Consider the following 25,404-nt stretch of genomic DNA (forward strand, 5'->3'; position numbering starts at 1 on the left):
TCTTTCTCCCTTTTTATTTTAATAGTATTGCAGTGTTGAAATAGCACATTAATCTCAAAACTCTGAGTTCTACTTCTGGCCCCAGAAAGGTCTCTCCGGGCACCCCCTGCCACCGTCCCATGGGAGTATCTGTAATTTATTTATTTATATTGAAGTCTGTCTGACCTCCTCTAGACAGTAAGCTTATTGTGGGCAGGGAATGTGACTGTTTATTGTTGTACTGTACTCTCCCAAGCACTTAATACAGTGCTCTACACACAGTAAGCGCTCAATAAATAGGATTGGGTGGATGAGTGAAAGAAAGAAGGAAGGAAAGAAGGATAAAAGAAAGAAGGAAAGAAACAAGGAAAGAAGGAAAGAAAGAAAAAAAGAAATAAAGAAAAAGAAAGGAAAATAAAGAGGAGGTGGGAGGGGGAGGGAGAGGATGGCATAATGGATAGAGCATGGGCCTGGGAGTTAGAAGGTCATGGGTTCTAATTCTGACTCTGCCACTTGTCTGCTGTATGAACTTGGGCAGACCACTTCTCTTCTCACGGCCTCAGTTACCTCATCTGTAATTTGAGGACTGAGACTCTGAGCGCAACGCAGGACAGGGACTCTGTCCAACCCAATCTGCTTGTATTCACCTCAGTGCTTAGAACAGCACTTGACACATAGTAAGCGCTTAACAAATACCATCATCATTATTATTGTTAGGAGGGAAGAGAGTAGGCTGCTGCTGATCAGTCTTCAGTCAGGCCCACCAGCTGTGGGGTTCCTCTCTGCCCGGGATTTACATCACGTCACCCCTGAGGCTGGCAATCTGTCTGCAGCCTCCTTTGAGGTTGGGGAACTGGGAGCGGGAACCTTGGCTCTCTGCCCTATGGACCTAAATCTGTGGTTATTTGGGGGAATTTTCCCTGCTGCTTTTTGGGGAAAGTCCTTGAGAAGAAAACCCCAGTGCTCTTACTACACTGATGGCAAAGATGTGTCACAGCACCTCTGAATGATGATGATGATGATAATGGAATTTATTAAGAGCTTACTGTGTGTCAAGCACTGTTCTAAGCACTGGGGTAGATTAAAGTTAATCGGGTGGGACACAGTCCCTGTCCCACATGGGGCTCACAGTCAAAGTAGGAGGGAGAAGAGGTATTGAATCCCCATTTCTCAGATGAAGAAACTGAGGCACAGAGAAGTTAAGTGACTATGTGCCAGGCACTGTATTATGCGCTGGGATAGATACAAGATAATCTGGTTGGACAGAGAAGTTCAGTGACTTGCCCATGGTCACACAGCAGATGAGTGGCAGAGTTGATGTTAGAACAAGATCCTCTGACTCCGAGGCCCGTGCTCTTTCCACTAGCCGTGCTGCTTCTGGTGACAGGAGTGGGATGAAGTGGGACTACCAAGGGGAAGAGATGTGATTGAAAAATTGCTTGCTCAAATTTCTGGGTCATGTTGAGCCCAACAACCTACACACCAGGAACTCAGGGCATTAGGAACTTTGCAGAGAAGTGGCACTCTGACCTGTGCTTCATGGTAATGATAATAATAATTATGGTATTTGTTAAGCTCTTCCTATGTGCCAAGCACTGTTCTAAAAGCTGGGGTAGATACAGGTAATCAGGTTGTCCCATGTGGGGCTCACGATCTTAATCCCCATTTTACAGATGAGGTAATTTAGGCCCAGAGAAGTGAAGCGACTTGCCCAAGGTCACACAGCAGACAAGTGGTGGAGTCGGGATTAGAACCCATGTCTTCTGATTCCCAAGCCCTTGCTCTTGCCACTAGGCCATGCTGCTGGCACAGAGATGGGGAAATTTGGGAGAGATAGCTCAAATGATATACTTTCATGGAATGCCCCAAATTTTTGGCCGAAAAGGTAGATAGTTTTCACAAACTCACAGCTATCAGCATACCTCACTGAAACAAAAAATAAAAATAAAAATAAAAAACAACAAAAAATCACACAGGAGTTGTCTCTCCAACCAACTGTCTGCATGGCTGAGTGGAAAGAGAATAGGACAAGGAGTCAGGGAACCCAGGTTATAATCCCCGCTCTGCCACTTGCCTACTGTGTGATCTTGGACAACTCACATCACTTGTCTGTACCTCAGTGTCCAACCTGACTATCTTGTATCTACCCCAGTGCATGGCATAGTAATTGCTGTAAGGGCCTTATGGGCAGGGAATGTGTTTAATAATTCTGTTACATTGTATTCTCAGTCCAGTGCTCTGCACATAGTAAGCATCAATCAGTAGGATTTGATTGACTAACAAATACATTATTATTATTGTTATTAACAGGCTCTGGGCCAAGGAGCTACTTGAGCCAGAAAAGAGGCCGATGCAGTAGAAGGGAAAGAACCTGTCATATCCTTCCAATCCTGACTCTCGAACTCTTTGCTGGGGCTTTCCCACTTAACACTTGAGGCACTTCCAATCTAGATCTATTCGGGGCTTCTCACCCCCTTACTCCAGCCCTGAACTTTGTCAAGAGAGGGGCGTTCCCTGCATATACATGCTGTGCAGCCGTCACTACAGAGAATTTCAGTTTCATTCGTTCGTTCATTCAATCATATTTACTGAGCTCTTACTGTGTGCACAGCACCATATTAAGTGCTTGGAAAGTACAATTTGGCAACAGATAGAGAAAATCCCTTCTCAACAACGGGCTCATAGTCTAGAAGGGGGAAGGAAGACAACAAAACAAAGTAGACAGGCAGTTTGAAAAGCAGAGCAGAGCCTGCCTCCTCCTATAGCTTTGGGAAGACCTGAACCCTGTGTTTGTTAATCACTAGTACTTCCTGAGTGCCTCCTGTGTGCAGAGCACTGTGCTAAGCTCCAGAAAGAGAACAATGGAGGTAGAAGACAAGATTCTTTCCCTCAAGGAGCTTACAGTCCAATGGTGGACTAGGCTTCTTCTAGTTTTCTAGGATTCTCCTTAGCAAATCATCCACTCCCCAACCCTGGTAAGAAAACTGAGGAAAAAAGATGGGGCCGACTGGCTGCATAAGAGTACAGTGTTACAGAGTTGGTAGACAAGTTCTCTGCCCCCAAGGACCTTATATTCTAGATGGGGAGACAGACACTAATATAAATAAATGATGGCTATGTACATTAGTGCTGTTGGGCTGAGGGTGGGGTGAAAAAAGCGTATAAATCCAAATGAAAGGGTGATACAGAAGGGTGTGGGAGAAGAAGAAGCGAGGACTTAGTTGGGGAAGGCCTCTAGGAGAAGATGTGATTTTAATAAGGTTTTGAAGGTAGGGAGAATGACAGTCTGTTGGATACGAAGGAGGAGGGAGTTTCAGGCCAGAGGGAAGATGTGGGCAAGGGGTCGGTGGTACGATAGTTGAGAAAGAGGAACAGTGAATAGGTTGGTGTGGGAGAAGCAGACTGTAGTAGAAAATCTGAGGGTTTAGATATCAGAGGGTGAGCTGATTGAGGGCTTTAAAGCTGATGGTAAGGAGCTTCTGTTTGACGTGGAGGTGGACAGACAACCGCTGGGGATTTCTGGGGAGTGAGAAGATGTGGACTGAATGGTTTTGAAGAAAAATGATGTGGGCAGAGGAGTGAAGTGAGGACCGGAGTGGGGAGAGATAATAGGCAGGGAGGTCAGCAAGGAGACTGATGAAATAATCAAGGCTGGATAGGATAAGTGCATTAGCAGTTTGGATGGGGAAGACAGGGAGGTTTTTAATGATAACATGAAAGTAAAACTGTTGGGATTTGGTGGCAGACTGAATATATGGGTTGAATGAGAGAAATGAGTTGAAGATTATGCCAAGGTTAAGGGCTCGTGAGACAGGAAGGTTGGTGGTGCTGCCTACAGTGATGGAGAAGTCAGGGGGAGGACAGGGTTTGGCTGGGAAGATGAGGTGTTCTGATTTGGGCACACTTAGTTTGAGGTGTCAGTGGACATCCTAGTAGAGATGCCCTGAAGGCAGGAAGAAATATGAAAAGGTAGCAAAGGAGAGAGATCAGGGCTGGAGTTGTCAATTTGGGAATCAGCCTCATAGAGATGATAAGTGAAGGCATGGGAGCAAATGAGTTCTCCAAGGGAGTGGGTGTAGATGGAGAACAGAAGGGGATCCTAAGCCAAGCCTTGAGGGAATCCCACGGTTACAGGGTGGGAGGCAGAGGAGGAGCCCATGAAAGAGACTGAGAAGGAGTGCCCAGGGAAATAGGAGGAGAACCAGGAGAGGACAGTGTCAGTGAAGCCCAGGTTAGATAGTGTTAATGTTAATAGAAAGAAACATTTCCACCACACCTGGAGCCTACCAGAGCTGGACTCAGAACTGGACATGTCCCCTCCCTCCTGAAGCCTGGAGATATAGTTGCTTGTGAGGCTTCTGGACTTTGATTGCCAGCGTTTACCAGCATCCAGGGTAAGTTGTGAAAAAATAGCATTGGATCACTAATACTTGGAACCAGGTGTCAGCGCTTTGTTTCTGGAGTGGAGCTGGATGCATGGACTCTCTCAATAATAATAATAATTGTGGCATTTGTTAATCACTTACTATGTGCCAGGCACTGTACTAAGCACTGGGGTGGATATCAGCAAATTGTGTTGGACACAGTCCCTGTCTCACTTGGGGCTCACAATCTCAATCCCCATTTCACAGGTGAGGTAACTGAGTCCCAGAGAAGTGAAGCGACTCGTCCAAGGCTACACAGAAGACAAGTGGCGAAGCTGGGATTAGAACCCATGATCTTCTTACTCCCAGGCCCATGCCCTATCTACTATGCCATGCTGCTTCCCCAGAGGCAGTGGATTAGCCACCCAAAGACAGACTTCTCTGCCCCTTGTCATCTGAGCCAAATCTCCTATCCTGGAGAAACTCAAAGGATTGGTGTTCACACTGATAATGGCAGGATCACAGATCCATTGTCTCCTTGAAATATCCCCCTTCTCTCCGTGGCCCTCGCTTTTCCCTCTGACACTGTCATCTTGTTTCTTCTCTTTGGAGGCTGGAGGAGCCTGCAACACCGGGGCTGGGTTCAGGGAGTCCCTGGGTCCCAAAGCTAGGGCAGGAGACAGGGAGGTCAGCAAGAGGACTAATGGAGTAATCAGGGTGAGATAAGATAAGTGCTTGGATTAACATGGTAGCAGTTTAGATGGGGATTTTAAAGATGTGAAGATTTAACTGATAGGATTTGGTGACAGGTTGAATATGTGGGTTAAATGGGAGAGATAAGTTGATAACACTGAGGTTAAGGGCTTGTGAGGCAGGGAGGATGGGAAAGTCAGGGAGGATGTTTTGGGTAGGAAGATAAGGTCGGGGGTTGGGAGGCATTGCCTAACTACTTGGTATGTCAGAGTGTTGTTCATTATCAGAACCCCTATCAAATCCCTACTTTATTGAATTATTGAAGTTACTGAATGGCTACAGATGAGGTAACTGAGGCACAGAGGAGTTACATGATTTGGCCAAAGTTATACGGCAGGCAGGTGGTGGAGCCACAATTAGAATCCAGATCTTTTAGAACCTGGGCTCTTTCCAGTAAGCAACACTGCTTCTCCATTACAGTGGAACAGTGGGAGTATTTTCCGTGGCCCCAAAGTATATGTAGAACGGACCACTGGACCCTTCAATTTCAGGCCCAGAGCAGTGAGCAGTGACTCCACTGCACTATGGCTAGTCTGACCGTGAGGATGGTGTTTTGCCTCCAATTAATCAATCAATCACATTCATTGGGCACTTGTACACAGAGCACTGTACTAAGTACAATTTAAGAGTACAATTTAACAGAATTGATAGACATGTTCCCTACCCACAATATCTCCACCTAACCAGAATTTAAATAATCTCTGAGATCGTGTTGTTCCTCTTTTGGCTGCCATTTCTGGGAGTGCTTCAAATCTAGCTTTTTATTGGCCTAGAACCTGGTTCAGTGCCAGGGGTGTATATTGTAAAAGGCTCACTCACATTAAGTTCACTCAATAGCTGCTCTGCTGGCTTCCTGGCTTTCTGGCTCAACCGAGTACACTTTAATCAGTCAATCAATCAGTCATATTTATTGAGTACTGTACTAAGTGCTTGGGATAGTACAATGCAACAGAATTAGCAGACACGTTCCCTGTCCACAAATCTCAGCTCCGCCAATTGTCAGCTGTGTGACTTTGGGCAAGTCACTTAGCTTCTCTGTGCCTCAGTTACCTCATCTGTAAAATGGGGATTAAGACTGTGAGCCCTCCATGGGACAACCTGATCACCCTGTACCTCCTCAGCTCTTAGAACAGTGCTTTGCACATAGTAAGGGCTTAATAAATGCCATCATCATTATTATTATTAAATGGATAACTTCTAGAGAGTAGGGGCAGGCAAGAGCCAGGTTTATTATTTAACATGCTCCCCCTTATGCCTATTGAGTGCTATGATAAAAATAAATCTCCTAGACAATTTACTTGATCTTGACCAGATCTCAGAACAGCACAATACGCATGTGGGAGTTAAATATTTTTGATGATAATGTGTGAGCAAGAGGCCAGGAAAAGTGCCTTCTTCTATTTTCATCATCATCAATTGTATTTATTGAGCGCTTACTGTGTGCAGAGCACTGTACTAAGCGCTTGGGAAGTACAAATTGGCAACATATAGAGACAGTCCCTACCCAACAGTGGGCTCACAGTCTAAAAGGGGGAGACAAAACCAAACATACTACAAAATAAAATAGTGTCTCTTGCACGGTTGTATACTTCATGAATCAAGTATACAACCGTGCAAGAGACACTCTCTCTGATGCGCTTATATTCCTGGATGCAGGCTCACCATCAGTAGCACTATCTTTGAGTCAAAGGACAATGCTACTGTATCTGAGATGGGGGTGTGTGCACACACACCAACACACACACTCACAGTAACTGTGAAGATCCAAGTTTTCAATTAATCTACTTTTTACCCCAAACGTTTAGTCTGTTCGCCTCTTTAAGATACATGTTTTCCGCTTATAAAAGCTTGGTAAAGTCTTAACCCCATGAGTAATATAAAGTTCCATGTTTCTGCTTCCTCTCTCCCCAACCCCCAATAACTTATTCTGCAAAGACGTCCAGGGGCACTTTAAGGAGAACTCTCCAGCTCAAGGTTTTCTGACATGCCCTATTCACATTACCACCAGCTTGCTTTTTCTGGAAGCCAGAACATTTCCCCCCTTACAAACTTCCACAAGAGGCTTACTTTAGGCCTTCTCCTCTGGAACAAACACACCCTCTTGCAAGGGAGGTGAAATATTCTCGCCACCAGCTGCCGGGTGGATGAACGTTTAAAATGGAATCGGGATGAATTCAATGCACGATCTGAATACATTGCCTTTCCGCCTGTGTCTCCATAGAGGAATTAGGGCGGGTCTGCCTTCCTCTTCAGAGTGTCTGAATGACATAATGGAGCCAAGGGGGCAGCAAATGACTTTCGATCCCAAGGCTTCCTTTCGGCTTCCTTTCGAAATCCAACCCATTGATGACTCTGCCCAGGGTCCATTCTGTTTGCTCCCTGCAGGCAGGGGGACTGCTAGCCACATTTTCCCCAGGATAAAAAAAAGAAAAATAAGCATAAAACACACCACAAGAAGTGTTATGGAAGATACAACGGGACTAGAAAGTTGTTCGGCCAATATCACTTCAGGTGGATAGATGGGGCACGAGGTGTTTGTGTGTACCTCCATGATTCTGGGGCCAAACCCAGAATATCACATTGACAGGAACATTTACAGGACACATACTGGGTGCAGGGCACTATACTAGGTACTGCTGGCATTCTTCAAGATATTTTTTCAGTTTAAAAATAATTATGGGGCTTAATATTTAAAACCTGGGCTGAAGTTGGATTTGCCTTTCTTTTTAGATTTCCCAAGAGTGATTTTCTGATCCAGTAGCTCCCAGCAAAGAGAACCAGCCAGGAAGGGCAGCGCAGATGCCACTTACCCGAGGTGGGGAAGATAAAGCTAGGGAGAGGGTGGAGGAGGAGTAGAAGGCTCTGAGGCTGGTGGCAGCTGCAGCTGCTGGATCAGGGACTGGATCTTATTCCCTGATTCATCACAAGATCCCAGCCAAGTTCCTCAAAGTCTCTACATTCATACCTAATGAATTCGCACATCACACTGGCCTGGGCCCAGGACCCGGCCAAGAGCATTGGGAAAGGTGGACTCAGCTGAGGTTTTCCTGATCCCCAAGAAAACACAATCCACTCTCGAGGGACATCCGGCTCACTTGTCCTCAAAGCATCACTCCACCACTGGGGAGGGAGGGAGAGGTGGGGCAGAAGCTTTGTGGGCTGGTCAACATTTTGGGAGTTCCTGCAGAGGTTCTGGACCCCTCTGCCGGGCACTGCTGGGGCCCTGGATGAGATTCAGAAGTCACAGTCCGGCTCTCAAGAAGGGCACATTCTAAGGAAGCACCTGTCCCCTACTTAGAATTTGACAATCCTCCAACCTCCCTTGTTATCCTGGGGTGGGAATCCTCCCCCTCATTTAAAGGTTTTGAGGTCTCCAGATGAAAAGATGCTCTGAAAACAGGTGGATGAATATTTGCCCAAATGCAATGTTCTCGCAGAAACAGGGAGTCCTTTTAGTGATGCTATTTGTTAAGCGCTTACTATGTGCTAGGCACTATACTAAGCACGGGGGTGGATAGACGCAAATCAGATTGGATGCAATCCCTGTCCCATGTGGGGCTCTTAGTCTCAAGCCTCGTTTTACAGATGAGGTAACTCAGGCCCAGAGAAGTGGAGTGACTTGCCCAAGGTCACACAGCAGACAAAGGGCGGATTTGGGAATAGAACCCAGGCCCGTACTCTATCCAGTAAACCATGCTGCTTTTCTAGGCTGAGGGATTCTATAGGAAGTGGGATTATTACAGCAGGCACAACTTTTCCTTGAGGGAACGCTTGGGTGGTCTCCCTCAGTGGCAGGGGGAGCACTGCACCAGAGAGCCATCACTCTGCTTCTTTCAGTGCCTCTGCCTCCCTGTCCCCAATCAATCAATCAATCATATTTATTGAGCGCTTACTGTGTGCAGAGCACTGTACTAAGCGCTTGGGAAGTACAAGTTGGCAACATATACAGACAGTCCCTACCCAACAGTGGGCTCACAGAGCTCAAAGCTTGCACTCAGCAGCAGCAGGCCATGCTTCTGGCGGCCACAGCCCAGAGAGGGTTTGCTACTTCACTGAAACCTGCGTCCCAGACCCCAGAGGGTGTGCTCTTGTAGACCATGCTGGTTGGCTGGCATAGGCTATTTCTGGGTAGTCTCTTCCTTCCAGCCGGCAGGCTGATCTCCGGTGGGCTGATCTGATCAGCCATCTCACAGGATTACACACAAAGGATTTGTTGGGTCCAGGGCATGTACTGAGTTTTTGAAAATTTTAAAAAAATATGAGCGAGTGAATCTGAATCCTTTGCACCTGTGCAGGGGAAGGAGGGAAGAGGAGACCTGCTGTAGAGAAATCCTAGAGCTCAGTAAACCCAAATTTCACCACAAAATCCCTCCATTGGGTGTAGAACCTCAGCTCTGAACTCTAAAACCTTGAATTTGAAGTTCTATTCCCCGCCCACCACCAAAACACTTTCAGACCCTTCTGCCTCTAGGGCAGGGAATGTATCTGTTAATTCTGTTGTATTGTGCTCTCCCAAGCACTTACTACAGTAGCTCTGCACTTAGTAAGTGCTCAATAAATACCTTTGATTGATGAACTGATTGACTGCATTACCTATGCACTTGGATCTGTACCCTTGAGTATTTGATATTCACCCTACCCTGGGTCTCACAGCACTTATGCACATTATCTTTACACTCTCCCATTTCCCCACCCAGTAATTTATTTCAATATCTGTCTCTTCCCTCCAGCCTGTAAACTCCTTGTGGGCAGATATTTTGCCTACCAACCCCATTGAATTACACTCTCCCAAGCGCTTAGTATAATGCTCTGCACACAGTAAGCGCTCAGTAAATACCACTGATGGATCTCATTTGACCCTCACAATAGCCCTGTGAGCTAGGGGGAGGCAGATAGGATAGCCCAGTTTACAAATGAAGGAGCTGAGGCCTAGGGAGGTTAGGTTATTGCCTGATCAATCAATCAATCAATCAATCGCATTTATTGAGCGCTTACTATGTGCAGAGCACTGTACTAAGCGATGTAAGCTCCTTGTTGTGGGCAGGGACTGTGTCTGCTTACTGTTATATTGTGCTCTCCCAGGCGCTTAGTACAGTGCTCTGCACACGGGTAGTGTTCAATAACCATGATTGAATGAATGAATGAACAATGCCAACCAGTCTTAATCCTCATTTTACAGATGAGGTAACTGAGGCACAGAATGGTCAAGTGTCTTGCCTATGGAGCAGACATTTAACTTGTCTTGCTGAGGAGCAGTGTGGCTTAGTGGAAAGAGCAGGGGCTCGGGAGTCAGTGGTCATGGGTTCTAATCCCAGCTCTGCCACTTGTCAGCTGTGTGACTTTGGGTAAGTCACTTAATTTCTCTGTGCCTCAGTTGCCTCATCTGTAAAATGGGGATTAAGACTGTGAGCCCCAAGTGGGACAACCTGATAACCTTATATCTACCCCAGCGCTTAGAACATAGTAAACGCTTAACAAATACCGTTACTATTATTAAGGTCACACGGCAGACAAGTGGTGGAGACAGGATTAGAACCCAGGTCTTCGGACACCCAGGCTCATGTTCTTTCCACTGGGCTAAGTTGCTTCCCATCTCAGCCCCCAAAGTCTTGTGAGTCACTGTATTAACAGCTCAGGTGCCAAGACTCTGTGTCCGTCATGTTCAATGAGCTCCACCTCTAGGTTGGACAGGACCTTCCCTCACAGAACTGGAAGGCTCCTGCTTTCATCCCCAAAAGCAAGAGGCTGTAGCAATAGGAAGGTAAAACAGACATCTGGCTTTCCTGGCCCCCATTGCTGCTAACAGACCCTGCTTCATTTCACAAGTGGATGCCCCAGTGTGATTTCTCTTTAGCATGTTACTTCAAAGTGATGTACAGTGAGTTCAGAACTGTTGGTTCCCAGGAAGGGTGTTAGTTCAGACGGCCAACAGCCGTGCTGGCTGTATTATTCATATTCTGGATGGTGACTCGGGGTCACAAGAGATGGGCCCGCTTCCCCACAGAGGGACTCTTTGGAAACGAACATGGCGGTTTACCATACCGCCTTACTAGTTTTTCAGCTTTTAGAAATGACCTCAAGCAAGTCACACATTAACACCAGAGAGTCCGCTCGGCTCTTGCAGCCAAGAGACGTCTTGCCCAGAGAGTTTGAAAACTGAATTTACACCGTAGAACTAACCAAGGTGTTTCAACCCTTTTTGAGAAACTCTATATCTTCCGTGTCTGGGTGTCCCCCGAAGCACCCCCGCCCCCATTTCGTCCCCTTCATTTCCAGGCAACCTGTGCACAGTCTTCCCCATCCCCGCACACCTGCACCGCCCACAGAAACAGTCACTGGAGGCAGAGCCAAGGTGGGGAACGGGTACAGTGCAGTGGGGTGATGAGAAGCTATTTTAAGCAGCTACACACAGCCACCACTTTCTCCGCGCAAGACCTTCCATCTCCAGGTCGGAGGGGCGGCTTCTTGCTGAGTGCTTGGCAGGAACAAGACTAGGGGGAAACCATAGCAGGAACATGGAGGAGCTGTCATCCTCCTACCTGCTCTCCCTGTTGCTGATCCTTTTCTTGACAGGCTCCGTCAAGCAGAGTCTAGAAAGAAGCAGCTCGGCTCCGAAATGGCCCGGTCCCTGGGGAATTTGGCCCTGATTTACAGAGCACAGGCCTGGGAGACAGAGGACCTCTTTTATTATTCGGTACGTTATTAGACCTGGGTTCTAACCAGGCCTCTGCCACATACCTGTTGCGTGACCGTGATGTCTCTGACAACTTTGCTGGGTCTCAGTTCCCTCATCTGCAAAATGGGGATTGAATCCCTGTTCTCCCTCTTTCTCAGACCGTTAGCCCCATGTGGGACCTAAGTATCCTGTATCTACCCCAGTGCCTAGTACACAGCTTAGACATAGAAAGCACTGAGCAAATATCACAGTTATTATTATTATTACTTTTTCTTTCTAGCTTACTGACCACTTTAAAGATTTCCCAAACATGACACCAAAATTATGGCAAACTCACCATTAAGGGACAGAAATTTAAAGCAGCTGAAGACCTCAGGCAACTGGAGGAAGGATTGAAGCTGACTGGAAGAGACAGTGCTGGGAAAATTTTGGAAATGCCGGAAAAGGGAATGGAGGGCTCGCTTTAGAGTCTAGTGTCCTGAGTTCTAGTCTCAGATGGCTGGCTGTGAGGGGTTAGCCAGGTTGTTAAACCATTCTGTGTCTCAGTTCCCCCCGGTGCCTCAGCCCTCTCCCACCTTCCAGGGATGTCATAAGGAGACAGGAGACCCCAGAGGTGAGAGAGCAGAGTTCTTCGGAAAAGAGGAAAACAGGGTGGCCAAGTGGATAGACCACAGGCCTGGGAGTCAGAAGACCCTGGGTTCTAATCCCTGTCCCACCATTTGTCTTCTGTGTGACCTTGGGCAAGTCACTTCACTTCTCTGTGCCTCAGTTTCCTCATCTGTAAAATGAGGATGAAAAATTGGGAGCCCCACATAATAATAATTATGGTATTTGTTAAGCGCTTACTATGTGCCAAGCACTGTTCTAAGCTCTGGGGTAGATACAAGGCAATCGGGTTGTCCCACATAGGGCTCACAGTCTTAATCCCCATTTTACAGATGAGGTAACTGAGACACAGAGAAGTTAAGTGACTTGTCCAAAGCCACACAGCTGACAAGCAGCGCAGTCAGGATTAGAACCCACCACCTCTGACTCCCAAAACCAGGCTCTTTCCGCTAAGGCACGCTACTTCTCCACATGTGACATGGACTTTGCCCAACCTGATTATTTTGTATCTACCCAGAACTTGGTACCGTGCCAGACACATGGTAAGCACCTAACAAATATCCCCCAAAAGGGGCCCCTTCAAATCCAGTGGCTGATCTTGGAAAGTCAGGGAAACCAGCTAAACTAGGTCAATCTGATCCCAGCCCAGGGTGGGGAAGAAGCTCCCCATCCTTCCTTACCTGGGTTTCCGAGCGCCATGGATTCATAGATGAGCTTGCAGGATTTCAGCAGAATGGCGATCTTCTTCTCGGGGGAATAGGCCTTATGCATGGTGGTGAACTTATGGAGGATTTTGTCCATGACCGCCACCTCAGGAACACTGGTGGTGACCCCAAGGTCGGTAGTGGTCGTGGCCAGGATGACCAGCTGGTTATCCTTCAGAAGCTGGAGGGCCCCATCCTTGTGGTGGATGTCCTTGAGGAATGAGTAGATGGCTTCTTTCAAGGGCTTCAGAACGCATTTGTACAGCACTGACTCCACGATCGTTTCTGTGGGGCAGGGGGAGGTGAAAAATGTGGAAACCAAACCAAAAGGAAGCCAGCACAATGACCTTGTTTCTCAATCTCTACTTGAGCAACTCCCGATGCCTCCTCCCTGCCACCTTCTACACCCGCTAGATATTCATATATCTAGGGGTGTATCTATCTGTCTACCTCTCGAAAACTATATAGATAGATAGATATACGGCCCACCTTCTAGCTCTCGGGGGACCAGGTGTCGAGGACTGAGGCCTGGGAGCTATGACAAGTGGGCCCTCATGTGACCACAGGCTTGGGGGAAGGGAGAGGCCTGAAGCCTCTGATTCCATCACCTTCCTGCACACGGTCCCCCAGTCCTCACTGTTAGAGGCTAGGGATCAATTCTACCAACACTTGGTACGGTCCTCTCTGCAAAGAATTAGTGCTCAAGAAACATCACTGATTGAAAATAGTGTTGCACAGCCCTGGTTCAGTGGAACAGAGAGAAAAAGGACCTCTATGCCCATGAAGAAGGGTGAGTTCTTGGTCTGGTACTCAGGGTAGCAATAATGACCACACTGGAAAGCAGTGGCCACCAAGCCTATATGCAGGTATATGCAGATGATAATAATAATAATAATAATGGCATTTGTTAAGCACTTACTATGTTCAAAGCACTGTTCTAAGCCCTGGGGGGATACAAGGTAATCAGGTTGTCCCACGGGGGCTCTCAGTCTTAATCCCCATTTTACAGATGAAGGAACTGAGGCCCAGAGAAGTTAAGTGACTTGCCCAAAGTCACACAGCTGACAAGTGGCGGAGGAGGATTTGAACCCATGACCTCTGACTCCAAAGCCCGTGCTCTTTCCACTGAGCCATGCTGCTTCTCTGCACATATGTTTTGTCTGTGTATACACACACATACCCACCCCCAAGTATGATCAAGCCCAACAGTGCAAGGAATGAAGACATGCCCATGCCCCCATTGCAAGTAGTTCGTTGTGACTGGCCCATCAGGGATGCTCACATTAGTGCCCACCTGAGGCTACCGCCACTTTTCCGTCTCTGGGGCCCCAAAGCAGTTCCTGAGATGGGAGGTTTACTGCTTGGCGAACCCCGCTGACTCTCCAGGAAGATCCCGTTCACAGTCTGGGGCCCAGACTCTTCCCTGGGGTCTGTCTGTCTCCATGAGGAAGGTCAACCATGGGGGAGCCACCTATCCTCCAGCTCTCAGGGGACCCGGTGTCGAAGACTGAGGCCTGGGAGCTATGACCAGTGGCTCCTCATATGGCTACAGGCCCGGGGAATAGGAGGTGCCTGAAGCCTACAATTCCATCATCTGCACAATTCCACTGCTAGAGGGTAGGGATCATTCTTTACTAATACTACTGTCCTCTCCCAAAGCTCTTGGCACAGTGCTCTCTGCACAGAGTAAGTGCTTGATAAAAGCCACCGATTGAAAATAGTGTTGTCCAGACTTGGTGCATAGGGACAGGGAGAAGAAGGAACTCTGTACCCACAAATAAGGGTGGGTTCTGGGTTCTTTCTCTGGAGCTCAGGGTGACAGTTTTGACCACCGCTGGACAGCAGTGGCCACCAAGCAGGGTAGCAGTGGCCACCAAGCAGGTCTGCAGTGGCATCAGCCCCCACCCAGGGGTGGCAGGGAGTGAACAGGGCCATTGCTAGGGATCTTTCATCTTGGGATTGGAAGTGGTAAAGGAGAAACAAAGGCCAGTCTCCCACCATAGGCTACACCATCCCACACAGCGACTGTTCTCTGGACAGATTCAGCAGCGGCGACTTGCCAAGCTTTCCTGAGGTGACAAGTCCCCAAAATATCCAGGGCCCATAAGCGCTTTCCTCAGTTCTCTCCCAATCTTTGTGGGGGGCTGAGAGGAAGGAGAAGGAGCACGGTATAATGGATAAAGCATGGGCCTGAGAGTCAGAAGGTCATGGATTCTAATCCCTCCTCCTCTGCTTATCTGCTGTGTGACCTTGGTCAAGTCACTTTACTTCTCTGGGCCTCAATTACCTCATCTGTAAAATGGGGGTTGAGATCGTGAGCCCCAGGTGGGACAGGGCCTGTGTCTAGCCTGATTTGCTTGCCTCCACCCCAGCGCATAGTGCAGTGCCGGGCACATAGTATAAGTGCTTAACAAATACCATGTTTATTACAATTATTATTAGGGAGCCTGGGACACAGGGTGGCCATACCAGTCCCCACGTCAACCTAATGCCAGCCCTGCTCACTGGGTTAAGAAGCAGCGTGGCTCAATGGAAAGAACACGGGCTTGAGAGCCAGAGGTCATGAGTTCAAATCCCGTCTCTCCCAATTGTCAGCTGTGTGACTTTGGGCAAGTCACTTAACTTCTCTGTGCCTGTTACCTCATCTGTAAAATGGGGATTAAGACTGTGTGCCCCATGTGGGACAATCTGATCACCTTGTATTCTCCCCAGCGCTTAGAACAGTACTTTGCACATAGTAAGCACTTAACAAATGCCATCATTATCATCATTATTATTATTATTAAGATTCCCAGCTCCGGCCTCCAACCCCACCCATTACGGTGTGAACCAGACTCTGCCTCTCTCCAGCCACTGGCCAGCTTCGCCCCCTCCCCCCTAACAACAAGGGGACAAGACTAGTTCCCAACACTGACCCAGTCCCTCTTCTGAGTGCAGGGCCGGATCGACCAGGGACTTCAGCTCCGTGCTCTGGAGCAGGTAGCTCTTCAGCTGGGTCATCATCATGCGGATCTCCTGGAGCATCTCCGTGCTGGAGCTCTGCTTGGACATCATGTCCAGGCTGTACACCTTGTAGTCTTGCACCAGGTTGCCAAAGTACGAGTTCTTATCCTGGGCCAGCTCCACCAGCTTCTTGTGCAGCTTGCGGTTGTTGGAGAGGAAAGCGGAGAAGACGTTGGAGATGTTCACGAAGGACAGCCGGTGCTTGGCCTTGTCCAGAATCATGGAGGGCTTCTTCTTCACTGAGGCACCCAGGGGGTCGGCATCTTCTTCCGTGCTGCTGGTGGAGTAGGAGTCCTGCTCGTTGGCGAGGGCCAGGGTCCCCAGGCTGTCTGTCAGGGACCCGGTGGAGCCCTGGAACTCCGGGGAGCTCCAGCGCTGGGGTTCGGCTCTGCCTCTCTCCCGGGCTGAGCTCACGGTGGGCTGAGAGCCGCTTTTGGAAAGAGCCTGGGGAGGCCGGGCTCCAGGCTGCACAGGGGTTGGGGGCAATTCTGGCTTTGGGGAGGGGGTCGGGGCGGGGGCCAGCTTCTGGGTGTTTCTCTTCTTCCTCGGGGGCGGAATCGGTGGAGGTTTCGCTGCCTTCTCTGGGGTCTGCGCCTGTGGTCCAGAGAGGTCCCTTGTGCCAGAGACCCAGGCCATCTTATTGTCCTTCCCTGTGGCCCTCTGGTTCTCACTCCCAAGGATAGGGGTCACCTTCCCAAGCGGCAGGCTGTTGGGGGCCTCCTCGGAATGGCCGTCCGGTTCCCCTTCCTGCTGCTTCCCTCTGGCCGGAGGCCCCTCTCTCATTCCGATGGTACACCTCTCCTCCGAAGACCCTCTCTTGGACAGCCGCCTGCGTGGTGGGATGGCGGGAAGGGAACAACCTTTCTCCAGGGCCGCGGGGAGCTGGAACAGTGGGCCGGGCTCCGGCCCCTCCTCTTTCTTCATCTCCTCCTCTTGGACCTGCCCTCCGTCCTTGGGAGCGAGCCGGTCCTTTCCGCAGGCCGTCCTGGGCTGCTTGCAGAGTTCGGTGGGCAGTTCTGCGGCATGAGAAGGGACGAGGCGGGAAGCAGGAAGAGCCAATGGAGGAGGAGAAGCAGGAAGAGAAGCCAGGGGATAAACTTTAGGAGGAGAGTGAGAAGGAGGCGGAGGAGGAGGAGGACCAGACAAAGGAGGAGGAGCCAGCTGGGGGGGAGGAGGAAGAGGTGGAGAATTAGGAGGGACGGGAGGAGGGGGAGCGGGCCGCTGGGGAACACACTTCGAAGTCAATGAGGTACGAAGGGAGAGATCAAAGTTCGTGCAGCTTCCTTTGATGGGAGGGTCCTCTGCAGGGAACGAACTGCCACAGTCCTCTATAAAAATAGGATTCACAAACCACAGCCTGTCATTTCCGACTGACAGCTCAATTTCACATGAACAGTTTGCGTAATCTGGAGTGTATCTGAGGCTGCTGGCCCGGGCACCGGCAGCGGTGTCTCTCGACGTCTCGGACTCTTCTCCAACTCTTTTCCGACGGTTTAACGAGGAGTCCCAAAAGCCTGTGGAAAAAGTAGCAGGGGTGAGATGGGCCCAGTTCCCCCGAAGCTGTGCCACCGAACTGGGAACTGAAGCGGCGGTGTGACGGTCTCCCTGGCCGTGGGTGGGTGGGTGGGTGGGGCAGGGCGGGGAAAGGAACCTTTAAAAACGACTTGCTTCACTTCACCACTTTCTTCAAAAACAACCCTCTCGCTCACAGCACTTCCTGTCCTTAGAGGTAAGTCAGAAGCAGCCTCCTCAGGCAGAGCATCTGTGGGGTATCCGGGTGTGGAGTGACAGTGACAGCAAAAAACAGAGGAGGATGCCCTGATTTTCATACAAAACACTTTGGGCCCCGCCGACCCTGAACCCCAGAAAGCAGCAGCTCAGAACTTAGTGGGAGGAACTCTTCCACAGTAGATCCTGCCCCTTCGCCGATCCCCTGCCGGGGGGTTGTGGAGGGTGGGGTCCACCCCCTTATCCAAATGGACAGCCCCGTTCCTCTCATTCATTCATTCATTCATATTTATTGAGCACTTACTGTGCAGAACACTGTTCTAAGCGCTTGGGAAGTACAAGTCGGCAATCTCCGAACATCCCCAGGAATCTAAGGGGGCCCAATCCAGTGCCCTACCAGTTAGTCAGGTAGGTCTGACCCATACCTGCTGTCAGTAAAAGCTAATCCACAGTCTTCCTCAGAATGCCAACCCAGTGTCTGTGGCACCAAGAGAATATTGGTACTGAGCCATTTCAGTGGGGCACTTGTGCAGACTTGACTCTCTTGCAACCCATGCCAGTATGCTAAGCGGGGCATGCTGGGATGGACATGCATGCTGGGAGGGCAGAGCAGTTGGCACACATGCCTAGTGGTCTGGCAGCACAGCCACCACTGCTCCAGCTCGTCAAACCTGCTAAAAATTTTCATTCAATTGTATTTAACTTATTTACCCATTACTTCATCCTGGAATTTTTGTGCTATTTTTTTTATCTGTGTTCAGTTGATCCGTCAGTCGTAATTACTGAGTGCTAACTGTGTGCAGATACTGTACTAAGCACTTGGGAGAGTACAACACAACAATAAAATAAACAACAGAGAAGCAGCCTGGCTCAGTGGAAAGAGCACAGGCTTGGGAGCCAGAGGTCATGGGTTCTAATCCTGCCTCCGCCACTTGTCAGCTGTGTGACTTTGGGCAAGCCACTTCACTTCTCTGTGCCTCAGTTACCTCATCTGTAAAATGGGGATTAAGACTGTGAGCACCACGTGGGACAACCTGATCGCCTTGTATCCCCCCCCCCACAGCGCTTAGAATAGTGCTTCACACATAGTAAACACTTAACGAATGCCATCAAAAATAAATAAATAAATAAATAGAACAGGCACATTCCCTGACCACAATGAGCTTGTCCTTCCTCCTGCTCCCGCTATTTATAAATAAATTAGCATCCTCCCCTAATAGATTGCAAACTCCTTGAGGGCAAGAAATGTGCATTTTGTTTCTGATGTACTTCCCTAAGCACCTGGTACGGTGCTTGGCACACAGTGAGCTCTCAATAAATACCGTTGATTGACTGATAGACACAGGGATTCTGGGGTGTGGCCATCCGGGGCCACCAGACTGTGATTTTTTTCTTAGAGCAGGTGTACACCAATTTCAAAGGTATAATTAGTGTGGAAAATGGCAGGGGGAGAGGCCTGTTCCTTAGAGAGCCTCAGCTGGTACAATCAGGCCTAGTGAAAATACCCACCTGATGGAACCAAAATCTACACTTTTAGATCATCTCTCAGGCTTGTTCTAGTAACAACAACAACAACAATAATAATAATAGTAATAAATTGTGGTATTTGTTAAACACTATGTGCCACGCAGTAACCTCATCTGTAAAATAGGGATTAAAACTGTAAGCTGTAAGAGAAGCAGCGTGGCTCAGTGGAAAAGAGCACGGGCTTTGGAGTCAGAGGTCATGGGTTCAGATGTTGGCTCTGGCAAATGTCAGCTGTGTGACTTTGGGCAAGTCACTTAACTTCTCTGTGCCTCCGTTACCTCATCTGTAAAATGGGGATTAAGGCTATGAGCCCCACGTGGGACAACCTGATCACCTGTAACCTCCCTAGCGCTTAGAATAGTGCTTGGCACATAGTAACAGCTTAATAAATGCCATCATCATTATTATTATTGTTAAGCTCCAGCTGTGTCCAACTTGATTAGCTTGAATCTACCCCAGCACTTAGTACAGTGCCTGGCACATAGTAAGCACTTAACAAATACGATAAACAACAACATACCAAAGGGTTATATAATGGGACCCAGAGCTTAATCAATCAATCAAATCAATTATCTTGATTGAGTGCTTACAGTGTGCAGAGCACTGTACTAAATGCTTGGGAGGGTACAACATAACAATATAACAGACACATTCCCTGCCCACAACAAGATTACAGTCTAGAGCTTAAGCTGCATGACTGTTATGGGGGGAAATGAGGGTCCTGTTCATTCAACCTGCTTTGGCACAAAAATAATTAGCTCTGTACCAGAGACCCCAGGTAGACCAAGATAGGAGGCTGGCCCATGCTGAGCCTTCCTCCTCTTTCCCCTGCCTTCCCACTCACCACTGCCAGCCCACAAGAGAATCAGAGGAAGAGGCAGTGGATCCCTGCTTAACCTTAAGCTGCTCGTGGGCTGGGAATGGGTGGTGAGTTTAGCACTTTGTACAAGGTGCTCAGTAGGTAGTAATAGTAATATTAATGCCACCACTACCTTCAGGACACCCCCGGATGTCACCTGCTGTTTTACAGAAGTGTGGCTGGGGCCCCTCAAACTTGAAGCACTTCTCCAGGGAGACCCTGACCCCACCTACTTGTTTTAGAGAGCCATTGCTTTCCGTCCCCCGGTCTGCGTGAAAACAGCTGACATTTCTAAGGATGAAGAGGGTGACCGCTGCTTTGTCCCCTGCTGACCCTGGTTTTCCAGCCCCACTGTAGCCCATGTTGAAACCCAGCCACGTCTGTATCCTGCAGAGGGAGTCAAGAAGGGGTGAGTGCGACTGCAGCTGATTGACTGGAAGCTATGAGGCACTTCTTGCATCCCTTCATGGTATGGGAGAGGCGTGTCAGCGAAGTGATCCATAGCTCTAAGAAAGGGGAAGTTGGTGGCTTCCCTTTGAGAGGGGAAGCAGAATAGCACCTTATCTATAATGGGCACTGACACAAACCCCACACGCAAGGAGAAGGCGGCCCAAGAAGCCTTTGATGTTGGCACGTCAGTCTCTCTGGCTGCCGGACTTCCCCTTGGCCACTGGCCACCTCAGTGCCTCTCAAGGAATTCCCAGTACACACTACACTTCCAGAGGCCTAGAGGTGTGGCCGTCTCCACCATATGGCTCCAGTGCACCCTTCCTGACTCCCTCAGCTGGCTGGAGGATGGCGATGAGCATTCCACTGGGCAGGTAGCCCTGCTGATTGCAACTGGAAGGAGGGAGAAGGAAGGAGGGAGAAGGAACAGCATCGTTTGTGACTTGAGGCCTGGGGCCATCCAAAAGGCTCAGCTCCCAGCTAGGCATTCCCTCCCTCCCCTGCTCCCCTGAGGCTAGCCTGGCATGATTCAGGTCACAGGTCTGGGAGCAGAGGGGGACATGGATTTTAGGGGGGTGTGAGGACTAGGAGAAGACAGACACTCAGAAAAAGCTTCCCTTAGAACTCTTTCCCATTAGGAAAATAAATTGCAATCTGAAGGTTTTAGGCTGGCGATGAAGAATGTTCTGACCAATATGGTTGGTTGAGGGACACTGGAATGGGTGATTTTTTTTTTTAAATGGCATTTATTAGGCAGAGTGCCCTAGTGGAAAGAGCACAAGCCTGGGAGTCAGAGGACCTGGGTTCTAATTATGGCTCAGCCATTTGTCTGCTGTTGGACCTTGGGCAAGTCACTTAAATTATCTATGCCTCGGTTCCCCTCATCTGCTAAATTCATTCATTCAATCATATTTATTGAGCGCTTACTATGTGCAGAGCACTGTACTAGGTGCTTGGGAAGTACAAATCGGCAACATATAACGGGCTCACAGTCTAGAATGGGGATTCAACATCTGTTCTTCCTCCTACTTAGACTGTGAGCCCCATGTGGGACTTGATTATCTTATATCTAACCCCAGTGCTTAGTACGATGCTGGCTTGGCACATAGGAAGTGCTTAACAAATACTATTATTATTATGGGGTCTTTAAAAGCAGGTTAGAGTTTCCTTTGCCTAGGAAACTCCCCAGCAAGGCAGGGGAGTGGATTCAATAACTACTCAAAGTTCCTTCCTGCCCTGTCATCCTGTGACTCTTTACCCACTTTCAGAAACAATAAACACCAACACCCAAAGTTTCTGGCTCTCTCAAACTTGGACTGTGCCCCCCAGGAATCCTGAGCCCTGAATCTAGAACCCATTCTTTGAAACTCCCAAATAATCTTATGAGCAAAGCTATCAAGGGGCAACAACAATCCAGTTTATGGCCCTTGGTCCCACTAGCTGGACACAGGGTCCTGGAGAGGGAGAGTCCTTTTCTCCATTTGAAGCACCAGCTATCTCCAAAAGACTTACCTATTCCCAGATTAGAGATGATTTCAAGGTCTTTAAAACTGTTGGCCTCCAATATGGCTTGAGGCAGCCTTAATGTATAGGGCAGCAAATCCCTAAACAAACAAGTGGAGTAAAAAGACATGAGGTGATGTGAGAAACTCAGACACTCACAGGTGGCACTTTCATTCGTTCGATTGTATTTATCGAGTGCCTAATGTGTGCAGAGCATTGTACTAAGCACCTGGGAGAGAACAATACAACAATAGTCTTATCTCTTCCTGTCCCTTCCTCACCCAGTGATCTCTTTTCCAATAATCAGCTCTGGGTGGGATGACTCACACCATCCAGGGACAACTAAGCCCTGACTTCTTCCTAAGGAAACAAAAAGATGAAACAGGGTTTGCAAGAGCATTCAAAGCCTGTTGGTAGGGGAGCTTCTACTCTGCCTACAGCCCTGAATTTTTCCAGAGGACAGAAGCTGCAGCCATGTTCTCTGTGGTCCTTAGTCTTAGAATTTCTGGGCCAGGAAGACAAATTAGGTGGAGAAAGGGGTCATGGCATCTTACCTCTGCCACTATTAGTCGTCTGTGGAGACACTGCTCACGCTGTCCCCACCCTGCTTCTGGTTCCATCTCTTTCTATTTGTGCTCCTTCTCCTGTCTCCCTATCTTCCCGGGGACATGCTTGGGATAGACTCCTGTCAAAAGGGCTACTTTATCATCTCAGGAGTGGACATGCAATCAGTCAAGTAATGGCATGTCATCACCCCAAATACCACATTCTCACAGACCTTTACTGACTGTTTTTTTTTTTTAATCTTCATTTGGAGCTCTCCATAGGCTCAAGAGGATTCGGGTAAATTCGTGGATACATTCTCGGAAGTTATATCGAGTGACTAGAGGGAATGTTAGGGATTTGATGTGGCACTTAACACCCTAACCATGAGAATGGATGGCATGGAGGGCAGCCATTATACAGTATCGCATAGCAAGCATCCCCCATGAATCCTGTTGCCATGGTTGGAAGCAGAGCCCTGGGATATTGGACCAGTGATCTGACCCAGAAATGGCTCTGCTGAATGAGTCTCTTGTTCTAACCCACGCCAGCCCAGAACAGAAGCCTGCTGTAACCCTGATGCGCCTGGAAGACGTTGAAACAAATTCCTCCCTCCCAGTTCCACCCGGATCTGTGCTTTGGTTTGTCAACCATCAGAAACTAGTGGTTCATTTCCTCTTTTTCCACTCCTTTCTGAATCGCTCTGACTTGCTCCCTTTATTCACCACCACCCCACTCCCCAGCCCCAAAGCACTTATGTATTTATCCATAATTTATACATTTATATTAATGTCCGTCTCTCTCTCTAGACTATAAGTTCATTGTGGGCAGGGAATATGTCTGTATGTGTGGGAATATGAATGGGAATGTGTGCTGTACTCCCCTAAGCACCCTGCAAATGGTAAAGTCTCAATAAAGTATGAGTGAGTGATTGGTCGGGATTTTTCTTTTGTATTCAAACCTGAGAAGCGTGGCCTACTTAGTGGAAATAGCACAGGCCTGAGAGTAAGAAGGACCTGGGTTTTAATCCCGGTTACACCATTTGTCTGCTGTGCGACCTTGGGCAAATCACTTTACTTCTCTGTGCCGCAATTCCCTCATCTGTAAAATGGGAATTGAGACTGTGAATCCCATGTGGGATAGGGACTGTGTCCAACCTGATTACCTTGCATCTACCCTAAAGCTTAGAACAGTGCCTGGCACATAGTAACAAAAAAACCAAAAAACTAACCACCTGCCAAATGGAGGAAATGGGGAAAAAAGCCAATATCTCATTATTCTATTCATTGAGAGTTCGATCTAGGAGAAGGTCGATAGTGTTGGTGGGGAAGGAAAGCAAAAGTGAACTAGAGAAGGAAAGAACGAGACAGGGAAGGTTGGAGGAGCGGGCGTTCTGCTAATAAAAGAGCCTATTTGTCAGACCTTGTCAGCCAAGTTGGCAGGATAGTGCTCACTGAAACTTGCATGAGAGTTATTGCCTCAGCCAGCTTGCCATTTATGCTTTTTAGGAAACAGACTACATCCCATTCTCCCCTTCTTCCCAACAGTTTTCTGTTAAGGGTAAACAAGAACCCCTGATTTTCTTAGGGAGAGAGGGGAGTGGGGAGAGGACAGGAAGGTGCTTTACAACGACTGGCAATCCTGGAAAACCCTTCCGATCCCTTTTGTTAGGTCTTGAAAGACACAGAAGAGGTCCCAGGCCTGTCCTGTGATCGAGGTGAAGGCGCAAAAATACAGGAGCAAGAGTGAGAGAGATTCTCCAGGAGTGGGTAAGGCCAACTTGCAAGGCAGACCGAAGGGAGACTGGTCATTCTCCTTGAGGGAGGAAACCAGCCTGGCTCTAGCACCTCCTCTCCCAGGAGCAATAAACTGTTCCTTGTAATTTGTAGATCATCATTTTCCGGACACTAAGTGGTGATCCCTAAATCCACCTCCTGGGGCCTCACACTGCACAGGTAAGCCTTCCCAGAGCAAGGAATCTGTCCATAGCTGGTGTTTCTCCTAGCTACCTGTGGAAGGCAATCCTCTCTGTCTAGCTCCTCCTTGGGGGTGCCATGGGAATCTGAGGGAAAAGATATGAAATTGAAAGAGGAGCTTTTAGGTGGATGTTTCACATATGAAAGGGGTTTCCAGGAAAATCTTTCCATATATTTGCATTCTGGACCTCTCGATGACAGGGTGGAGAGGAATGGGGTTGAATGGTGCCTCATACTGGGTCTGGACTGTGTTTCCTAACGACCCCCTCTCCCATCATTTCTCTCCTCATCCCCTCCACTTTTTCATTTTTTTAAAAAATGTATGACAATGTATTAAGTGCTGGGGCAGTTATAAGCTAATCAGGTTGGGCACAATCTATGTCACATATGGGGCTCACAGACACAATCCCCATTTTATAGATGAGGTCACTGAGGCCCAGAGAAGTGAAATGACTTACCCAAGCTCACCCAGCAGAAAACTGGCAGAGCTGGGATTAAAACCCAAGTCTTCTGACTCAGTGCCTGTGCCCTATACTCCAGACCATGCTGTTTCTCCTTTAAATATATATATAAAGGATATATATAAATATACATATATAATATTTAAATATATATATATTTAAAGGAGAAACAGCGTGGTCTGGAGAATAGTGCACATATATATATAAAACCCAGTGCTTAGGGACATAGTAAGCGCTTAACAAATATCATCATTATTATGATATATATATATAAG

The 25,404-nt window shown here is 48.3% G+C and overlaps 1 protein-coding gene across 1 annotated transcript in view; it reads right to left on the minus strand.

Annotated features, from left to right (window-relative positions):
• Positions 1-25,404, minus strand: part of RIN3 (Ras and Rab interactor 3) — a 130,461-nt gene that overhangs the window by 12,643 nt on the left and 92,414 nt on the right. The window contains exons 10-13 of the mRNA XM_038746053.1: positions 22,159-22,250; positions 17,247-17,599; positions 15,998-17,195; positions 13,059-13,367 (exon numbers count right to left, since the gene is read on the minus strand). Of these exons, the coding sequence (XP_038601981.1) occupies positions 13,059-13,367; positions 15,998-17,195; positions 17,247-17,599; positions 22,159-22,250 (1,952 nt within the window). The remainder of the gene's footprint in view (positions 1-13,058; positions 13,368-15,997; positions 17,196-17,246; positions 17,600-22,158; positions 22,251-25,404) is intronic.

Source organism: Tachyglossus aculeatus, chromosome 1 (assembly GCF_015852505.1).
Source record: "Tachyglossus aculeatus isolate mTacAcu1 chromosome 1, mTacAcu1.pri, whole genome shotgun sequence".
In the NCBI taxonomy this organism is placed as follows: domain Eukaryota; kingdom Metazoa; phylum Chordata; class Mammalia; order Monotremata; family Tachyglossidae; genus Tachyglossus; species Tachyglossus aculeatus.